The sequence below is a fragment of the Tursiops truncatus genome, chromosome 2, assembly GCF_011762595.2.
Source record: "Tursiops truncatus isolate mTurTru1 chromosome 2, mTurTru1.mat.Y, whole genome shotgun sequence".
NCBI classification, from domain to species: domain Eukaryota; kingdom Metazoa; phylum Chordata; class Mammalia; order Artiodactyla; family Delphinidae; genus Tursiops; species Tursiops truncatus.
In genome coordinates this window covers 113,737,265-113,747,122 of record NC_047035.1, presented here as the reverse complement: position 1 = coordinate 113,747,122, position 9,858 = coordinate 113,737,265, and the positions used below count along the sequence as shown (strand labels likewise).

Below are 9,858 nucleotides of genomic sequence, written 5' to 3'. Positions count from 1 at the left end.
GGCTGAGCGCGGCCGTGACGGAACGACGAGGCGTGGAGTTGCGCGACCTCGTCCGCCCGGCCCGGCCCCCGCCCCTTGGCTTGCCGCTCCGCCCCCGCGGGGCGTCCCGGGCCGCTAGTTCCCTCGGCGGCGGCCGCGCGCGGCCCGGGGTCGCCGTGAGTACTCACGAGGCCAGCCTGTGAGGCGGCCGCCACAGGGACGGGGCGGGGCGGCCGGGCCGCGGGAAGGGTGCGGGGCCCGCCCCGCCTCGGCCGGGGTGGATAAAGTGAGGGGCTTGCGCCGGTTGGCTCTGAGGGGCCCTCCTGGCCTTGACAGGCTTCGCTGAAGGCTGGGCTGCTGGGCTGCTGGCAACACAGATCGGGCACAGAGCTTCTTCCCCGGGAGGCAGGTGTTGGGTGTCTTTGGGGTCTCCGGAGGAAACCGGAGAAGAGCTTTTAATTGCTCCTCTAAAGGAGGCCTCAGGGCCTGTCCTGAGAGCGCGGTGGCAGCCAGTGTTCAGAGGCTCACGCCGGCCTCTGCCTCCGCCGGGTACCCTGGATAGCGGGAATCGCAGGTCTGTGGCTTCTCCCCCGCACTCTTTGTTACGTGGCCTAGGCTTTCTGAGAGGAGCACTCGCTGTAGAGCGGAGTAACCTGCTTGCCCAGTACCACAAAGCTGGGAGTCAAACCCAGAGTATAAACGTTGAGATCGGAGGCTTTGACTAGATGTAAAGTTGTCACACCGGGGAAGCGCCCTTGGGCCTAGGCCAGGACCTTTGTCATCCGGACTCGAGGCTTATTTACATTTGGCCTGTCCCCGTGCAAATTCTCCGTTAGCTGCCATCATCCAAAGCACTGAACAACAGACACCCTTCTCTGGGCATTCTTCACACAGTCTGTATTTGGCCTGGCCTTTCTTGAAAGGTTCCCTGCTTTACCTCATTTGGATAAGTTAGATAGGTCTCTCTTGCTTAATTCATTAACAACTCCCTTAAGTGGTTGTAACCAAATCACAGGAGTGGCTGTAATTAGAACCTGTCAGATGTGCGTAAGTCCCAATTCCACTTTACTCCTGACCCTAAGCAAGTAGCTCGACCTCCCTACACCTGATTATTCTATACATAACATGAAAGCTTTGAAATAGACCATCTTTCAGGTTTATTCCTCTTTAAAATGTCTGTGATTCCATGAATTCCATAACTACCCACCATTCCCCTTTTCCCACTCTTCACTATTTAAACCCATTCTCCATCTCTCCAGAGAAATGAGCTTTGAGATTAGAAGGTGGGAGTCCCTTTCACTGAAACAGCCTGGTTTGAAAAAGGTGGTAGTTTCTGAATTGTCTTTTCCCTGGACAGGAAAAATTTCCTCTGAACTACCTTTTTCTCCTTGTGATAACAACAGAAACCAAGCAGCAACAGCCCTTGGAGAGAGACTAAGTTTTCTTGACTTCCACAGTGACAGAGAGCTTGTGAAAGTTGGTACTTCTGGCCTACGCTGTCATCATCCTACCACCCAACCCGAGACAGCCCAGGCTGGACATTAGTGCCTCCCTCTTTATTCCTCTGTGATCATCCAGATCAGCACCTGACTGTTTATTTTCAAATCTCACAAACACAGCCACCAGATCTTCATATTCTGGTTCTCGGCTGCTCTTGAAGGTGAATGGAGTCTTGCTTTTTAAAATCATTTCTGTATGATTTTTGTCTGCGTAGATGTGTTTAAGTTCTTGTATGTCTCTCCCCTTTGGCTTACGTCTCCAGCAGACAGTTCATTCATTCATTCACTCATTCAATAAATGCATGTTGAGGGGCTGACATTATAGACAAAAGAGTCAAAGCCTCTACCACCATAGAGCTTACATTCTGGTGGGAGATAAATGCAATAAACAAACATTTTGTACGTCAGAGCGTGGTAGGTGCTGTGGAAAAAAAGCAAGGAAGGGGGATGGAGAGTGCTAGTATGTTGTGTGTTGGGGTTTTGCTGTTTTATATAGGATAGTCAAGGTGACCTTCAAGCAGAGATCTGAAAGGGTAGAGGAGTAAGCCGTGTGGGTATCTGGTTGAAAAGCATTCCAAGAAGGGTGGCCAGCAGGGGCAAAGGCTCTGTGGTGGGAAGATGCTTGATAATGTTTGAAGAACAGCAAGAAGACATTTATGGAGTCTTAGTGGTAATCTTCCTGTTCACATTTAGAGTTAACTTTTTAGAGAGAGCCCTTACAAGAGTACAAGAGTAGACTCTGATTTTTTTTTCTTTTTATGAAAATTTCCAACTATATACAGAAGTAGAGAGTGTAAGAAACCTTATGTGCTCATCATTCAGCTTTGTCAGTAATCAACATTTTGCCATGTTTATTTCATCTCCCCCCCATCCCCCCACTTTTTGTGCTGGAGTTGTATTTTAAAGCAAATCTCAGGTATCAGGCCATTTCACCTCTAAACTTCAGTTGCAGTTTCCTTTTGCATTTTTTTTCCTGCATATTGTTTTTGATGGGTTTGTCAGCACTGCCAGCTGGAGGACTGCTGTGCTGTTTGCCCTGGCATTGTGCTTTATAACTCCATTCTGCGTCAGTTACCAAGTTTAAGTTGTTATCTGAGGAACAGACCATAGGCCCTTGGAACAGGCAAGGATTTAGAACAGTGGTTCTCAGAATAACTTGGAGGGCTTGTTAAAACAGATTACTAGACCTCTGGAGTTTCTAATTAGTAGGTCTCAGTAGGGGGTCTGAGACTTTACATTTTTAACACATTCCCAGGTGATATTGATGCTGCACATCCACAGACCTTACTGGAGAACCACTGATCTAGAAACCTAAGATTAAATAGAACCATGTTAAAGACCAAGAACACCTCTGTGTAAGGTTGGAGTGGATGAAACTGAGATAAATGCAGAGCCAAGAAGGCCTAGGACAGTGGTTTTTAATCTTGTGAAAGGGGTAGGGGTTAGTGTTTTTCTGAGCATTTCTAAGGATCATTATTACATTATTTGGGGAGTAGGTTCCAGGAGGAATCCAGGGCATTATTTTGGCTGTGACAACTCAGACTGTGTCTACCGGAGAATGATCAGTGTTGTTGAGGACTTTTAAACGTAGCTATGGTTGTTATATAAAGGCTTTTATGGATACTGGTGTTAAAAGAGATAATGACTCAATTTGGAGAAGTAACTAGAGGTAAAGAATCCAGAAAAAGAGTCTGCTTCTGATGGTGGTTGGCACTATGAAGAATATTCTAAAATGAACTGACTAGACTGAGTAGCATAAGCATCTGGTCCCACCGTCATCATTTTTGGCTTCGGGGTTGATATAGCATTATGAACTAGAGCAAGAACTTGCTTCAATCACAACTCTCCAGCTGGAGAACAATAATGTCTTATGTTTGTATAGTGCTTTCACGGTTCATTATTTTTAAAGAACTGTGTGTACAAGTGTGTGTACATGCATGCAAGTATGTCTCTGTGTGCAAGTGTCTGTACATATGTATAATAAAAGTGTACCCATAAATGTGTGCTTGTGTATATGCCACCCAGTTATTAAGTGGTGATGAGATCAATTGTTGTCTACTTTCTACAGGACAGTGACTTGTTACCACCACAACAGTAGAGCCTGCCTTCCTCAGCAGATCTCCAGTCAGCCCCTGACATCTCCCCCTCCCTCCCTTGTCTCCCTTTGTGGCCTCCTAAATGCCCATCTCGTTGGCCTGGGTTCAACTGGTGGTATGGAGGGGTGCTGCCTAGCACTGACCTGGGAGTGTGTGTGACCCACTGACCCAATGGTGAGAACTGACTGCCCATCTCTCCAACTGATCATCCAGGGGTAGATGGAACAAAGTGCAGACCTCACGTTTTCCCGGTGTTTTCCCTCCTACCCTTTTGGTAAATAGAATGGCTATTTGAAGTTAAAGGAAGGAGAAGGGGCATGGAAACAGTATTACTTGGTGTGTGTATAGGGAGCTTTCTTGGGAAGGAAGGGGAGAGTTAAATTAGGGTTAGAAAAGGAGTTATGAGACAAAAGAGCTAGGTATGCTTGAGAGCCATCTTGGGTAATGATCCAGAAGAGGCCAGCTTGTACTAGAACTTAGATATGCCTAGGAATCAACCTTGACATTGAAATCTTCCTCATACCTCTCACACTGTCTATCAGAGCCTCAATCATCATACCCCATACCTAAGAAGGCTAAAATTCCCTACCGCTTTCCTCCATGACACCAAGTCAGTGCTAGACCATGGATATGACCAGATTCAGGAAGAGAGTGAGACGCTCCCAAAGGGTGAGGGGAAGGGAGCAAAGGGATTAGGGCCTCAGTTATTCTATCCCAAGGGACCTCCCATTCTTTGTGGAAACCTGTTTCCCATCCTAACCCCACTCTGTTCCGTGGGATAACAGGGACCCAACAAAGGGTTGTATCCTTATTTCTCATCATTAGGACATCAAAGGCCAGTTCTGGAATGATGATGATTCGGAGGGAGATAATGAATCAGAGGAATTTCTCTATGGAGTTCAGGTGAGATTACAGCCCCCAAAACCCGTGATGGATGGTCTAAATGTGTGCTTTTCTCTGGATACATCAAGAATGAAAGATTATTTTGGAGTAGAGATGAAGATACAACGTCAGTGTTATCTGAGGATTGCCTTGTCAATGCTGATTTCATATCTTTGCTCTTGCCTGGAACTCATATCTTTCCCAGTGTAAACTACACCCTCTGTACATGGAGGTTACCCATATCAGGGGTCCGTGGTCCGTGGCCTGTTAGGAACCGGGCTGCACAGCAGGAGGTGAGCGGCAGGCCAGCAAAGCTTCATCTGCCGCTCCCCATCACTCCCCATTGCCCGCCTTACTGCCCGAACCATCCCCATTCCCACCCCCACCCTCCACCCCTGCCACCCTGGTCTGTGGAAAAGTTGTCTTCCAGGAAACTGGTCCATGGTGCCAGAAAGGTTGGGGACCGCTGACCCATATGTTCTTAGTTGTAAAACATTATTTTCTGGCTATTCCCTCACTAGCCAGCAGGGGTCGCTTCATTCATTAGGGTCAAAATTTTAGAAGATTATTCTACCAATGATTGTTTAATGCTATCACTGCCTAGGGCATGATCCTGAGCAGGAATGTTGGACTCTAGACAGAACCAATCTGAGTTATATTCTGTACTCTTCAGTCTGTTCTGAGTTCTTACAGAAGGGATCCCTAAGTGTCCTGGTCAGGGTTGAGAGAAGAAGCTGAGGCTTAAGGATGTGAACTCCTTAAGCAAAGCCTGCAGTTGGTCTCCTAAAACTTCCTAGAGTGGTGGTGGAGGGAGACTTGTCTGTCAATGAGACTTGTCTGGTGGCCCAACTATGGCCACCACCAAAAGCCCCTTCACATACGCAGCTTTTGCTTGTATGTATTGCTGTAGTTTGATATCCCTGTTCTGGATGTTTCATCACGTTCTGTTTTTCATCTCTTCCCCTCTGTCTTTCCCCTCCACCATTTTTCCTCCTGACTTAGGGGAGCTGTGCAGCTGACTTATATCGACACCCACAGCTTGATGCAGACATTGAAGCAGTGAAGGAGATCTACAGTGAAAACTCTGTATCCATCAGGTGGGACTCTACTTCAGGGATGGCAGGGGACTCAGCCACTTCTTTCTGAGTTGTTAAAAGGGTAGAGGTTTTTTCTTTATGGTATGATAGGGGCGCGGGTGGTTAGTGGACCTTGATAAGTTTTGAGCTTAATGATGGTGGGAGTTATTTGGAATACTTGAGGTTGGCTGACAGGAGTAAGTAGGAAAGTATAGCCACTTTTCTTAGAAGTTCCCTCGTATCCTAGACTCCTCTAGGCTGATAGTTTCACCTTTGAGGTAAGAAGGGCTTCTGGCCTGGCAAAGGCCCAGATCATAAAAGTGGCTTCAGGCTGTAGCTAAGAACCTAAATACAGAGCTGCCTTCCACCCTTCCCTCTCCCTTATCCCCAGGCTCAGTTCTCCCTCCACCTCAGTCTCTGTTCCCTTCTTTCTCCCTTAATGAGTCTCACTTGTGGTTGCCTGTATCTCTATAGAGAATATGGAACTATTGATGACGTGGACATTGACCTCCACATCAACATCAGCTTCCTCGATGTAAGTGGTGCTGGTACCTGCCAAAAACATGTCTAGTTGGGCTTGTGGATTTTGCCATGTAGGCCTGGAGTCTTGTTCCTGACTGCTGTATTTGAAGCACATATTATTCATGCCTGTTTTTCCTAGATCATCAGCAGACAGTGCTGTGTGCATGTGTGTATCATATAGCGAAAACTTCAAGTCCATTCCTCTCTGCTGCTAAACTAGAAACTATTGACCTTACTCTTTTAGGAGGAAGTTTCTACAGCCTGGAAGGTCCTCCGGACAGAACCTATTGTGTTGAGGCTGCGATTTTCACTCTCCCAGTACCTTGATGGACCGGGTAAAGGCAGTGACTTTGGGCATGTGGGTGCTCTGTGTGTGGTCTCATCCAAAGTCCTAAGTTAACTGAGGTAGAGAAAAACTAGGAGCAAGACCTGTTGGTGTAATCTGTAGGCCATTGGTAGGAGCTTTTCAGTCTCTTCTCATTGGTGTCTTCATACCCTATTGCCTGATAGTCATGCCTTAAAGGCCTTTCTGTTCCCAGATATTACTTATTCCTCCCCTTCCCCTCAACTTCCAGTATAAGTTGAGGCTATCCGAAATTGGTCAGACAGTTCCCAGAATCTACCCTCTGCCTCAGATATTTCCCTTGTCCATCATTATTGTTTAGAGTACCCTTAGAATCTGAGGAAGCTAATCCACTGAACTGGGGCTTTAGACTCCCAGGAGGATAGACATGGATACATAGTAGGAGCTTTCTCTTCTCTTTGCAGAACCATCAATTGAGGTTTTCCAGCCATCAAATAAGGAAGGATTTGGGCTGGGTCTTCAGTTGAAAAAGTAAGAACTTTGATCTTTCTGGTTATGAACATTGAGGGAAAGAGAAATGGACATGTGGATGGACAGGCAGACTCTTGAATGTTTCCTTCCAAAAGTGTATTTCTGAGATATGCCCAAGAAAGACTAAAATAAATTTGGGGAGCCAAATTTATGGTTAGGTAAGGGAGCTTGTGTTTCTGGGGTATCTGGCCTTGAGGCTTCCTGGAGGTGAGAGGTGAAACTCATCAGTACTTAGCATTTAAGGAAAAGTGCAACCCTGGAATTAGAGTCATGCTCATCACATTTCCTCAGAGTGGGGGCTCTAGGATTTCAGACAGTTTTAATTTATTGAATGTGTTGAGCACCTTGCTAAGTATTTGGTATACAATACTGAGAAGTAAACTCAGTCAAGTTCCAAATAGAGTCCAGTGGATACATGTTCTAATACAAGTGAATATGTAAGATTTAGAAAGAACACAGAGGAAGATGTAGGTGTAACTCAGTCTGGTGGCAGGTGGATGAATGAAAGATGAAAGGGAGATGATTACTGGTTTTCAAGGATGGATAAGAGTTGCCCATGTAGACAATGGAGTAAATAACATTTGCAAGGGCATAGTTATGTGAAGCAGCATGTGTGTAGGAAGCTTCAAGTAGTTATGTATTGCTAGTAAAATGCAAGGGGAGAATGGTAGGAACTAAAGTTAAAGCCAGAGAAGCAGGAAGGAGTCCAAATCAGAGAGGATATTGGGCTTTTGGGAGCATTGAAAGGTTTTAGGCAGAGAAAGGACATGGTCAGATTTAGTTTTTAAAAAAACATTCTAGGGCTTTCCCGGTGGCGCAGTGGTTGAGGGTCCGCCTGCCGATGCAGGGGACACGGGTTCGTGCCCGGTCTGGGAAGATCCCACATGACGCGGAGCGGCTAGGCCCGTGAGCCATGGTCGCTGAGCCTGCGCGTCCGGAGCCTGTGCTCCGCAACGGGAGAGGCCACAACAGTGAGAGGCCCGCGTACCGCAAAAAAAAGAAAAAAAAAAAAACCATTCTGGTAGCACTGTGCAAAATAGGTAGGAGGGATGAGATAAGAGACCAGAACTGTTTTAATAGGAGGCATTTGTAGAAGTCCATACATGAGATGATGAAAGCCTGAACCAAAGTACAACTGTAGGTAAGATTAGAGATGAGAGATAGACTAGAGAAATTTGCAGGGTTTAAAATCAATAAGACTTGAAGAATGATTTGGGTATGTTGTATATGATAAGAGCCAAGGAATAGTGGAATATTACTCTTAGGTTTCCAGCCTAGATGTCTGGGTAAATTATAATACCACTCATTTATATAGGGATTTGGAAGAAGAGCACATTTGTGGGATGAGGACAGATAGTTATTTCCATTTTAAACATGTTGTTTAAAGTTAACTTTAGGATATTCCAGTGGAGATGCTCAATACAGAGTTAGATATGTAGATTTGATACTTACAAGAGAGGTTCAGGTTGAAGTTATATAGCAGTGTATGGGTGAGACTTGCACCCAGTGTAGAATATGAGATTGCTAAAGGAGAGCATGATAGAATGAGAAGAAAATAAAATCAAAGGCAGAACACCCTTTAATCCAGACAAAATAGCAGGAGTAGGTAGAGGAAGAAGAAACACTGAAGGTAGGTCAGAGAAATTGGAGAACAATGGGAAGACAATAGAGTCAGAGAAGGCAAGGAGGAGCATTTCTACAAGGAGGGCCAGATGCCAGAGAGGATGAGTAAGAGGAGAACTTAGGAGTTTCTGTTGGATTTAGCATCAAGGTGAGAGCAATTGTAGTGGAGTGGTGAAGGTAGACACCAGAATACAGTAAGTATTCTGGAGAAGTGAGTGATTGGCAACAAAATAGAAACAATAAGTGTGGATTAAGAAATTTGGATGAGGATATAAGGGGAAGAGGGAGAGATAGCTAGGCTGAGGTAAAGAAACTTGAAACTTTTTGTAGACTTCAGTAAAGGAACTGACAGGAGAGGGGGATGATTGACAGATCAAGGTCCCATGAGGGGCTGAGATCTAGAGGACAAACAGAGCAATTGATCCTTAATAGGAAGGTTACCTTGTCTCCAGAGAATGGAGGGATCAGGTAAGGGTAGAAATGGAAATGGATTCTGTAGTAGGGTTGCAAAATTATGGAAGATGATATCTCATGCCTTCAGTTTTTTCTATTGAGAAGAGAGATTATCAGTTGTAGGTGAAGTTAGGAGCTTAAAGAAGGTGATAAGGATTTAGAATAATAAGGTAGAGTGATACTAGAGAGAACTGATCAAGGACAAGTGAAAGGACTGACAAGACTAGCTGAGGGCCCAGCCCAAGTTGGAAACCATAAATTTGGGGATGTAATGTTTTGCCTAACAATGTCATACCCTTCGTGTCCCTTGTCCTTTTCTTCACTATTCATAAGGCAGAGGGTGATACTCACCACTTCTGTTCCACTTTCAGTATAGCTCTTCTTGGCAGTAAATTGCCAGGTTCACAGCCTTTGAAGACTCACCTTTGAGATCTCCCTCTAAAGGCAAAGCATCTAAGAATTTTTCTGGTCCATTAGACTAGGTAAGGGAGTGGGAATTTACCCATGAAGGTAAAGAGGTACTTTAGGACAGTACATTTCCATGTGCTAAGATTATTATCAGTGGGGTCTTGAGACACACCTTCCCCTACAACAACTAGCTTTGCAGTCCCTGGGTCTGAATTTTAGATTAGTTGCCTTTCATAGTCCTATTTCTTGACCTGGGCTTCCCCTGCCTGAACTTCTTTAAGCCTGTTGCTCTTTAATTCTTTAGGATCCTGGGTATGTTTACATCCCAACAATGGAAACATCTCAGCAACGATTTCTTAAAGACCCAGCAGGAGAAGAGGCACAGCTGGTTCAAGGCAAGTGGTACCATCAAGAAGTTCCGAGCTGGCCTCAGCATCTTCTCACCCATCCCCAAGTAAGTTTCTCCATGAGCTGATTATCTCTAA

General features: G+C 45.4%; 1 protein-coding gene across 17 annotated transcripts in view; it reads left to right on the top strand.

Moving 5' to 3' along the window:
- PARP6 (poly(ADP-ribose) polymerase family member 6) overlaps window positions 1-9,858 on the top strand; it is a 28,301-nt gene continuing 18,443 nt past the window's right edge. For 2 of the 17 annotated variants that reach the window (XR_002179246.3, XM_073801215.1), the window contains exons 1-8: window positions 3-1,639; window positions 3,547-3,748; window positions 4,400-4,477; window positions 5,459-5,553; window positions 6,007-6,067; window positions 6,299-6,389; window positions 6,823-6,889; window positions 9,678-9,827. Coding sequence is in view for 15 of the 17 variants with exons in the window: in XM_073801215.1 (XP_073657316.1) it covers window positions 3,746-3,748; window positions 4,400-4,477; window positions 5,459-5,553; window positions 6,007-6,067; window positions 6,299-6,389; window positions 6,823-6,889; window positions 9,678-9,827 (545 nt within the window). In the remaining 2 variants the exon portion in view is untranslated. Of the gene's footprint in view, window positions 1,640-3,546; window positions 3,749-4,399; window positions 4,478-5,458; window positions 5,554-6,006; window positions 6,068-6,298; window positions 6,390-6,822; window positions 6,890-9,677; window positions 9,828-9,858 lie in introns of those variants that run through there. The other 15 variants (XM_073801208.1, XM_073801202.1, XM_073801210.1 and 12 more) reach the window with 13 other exon arrangements.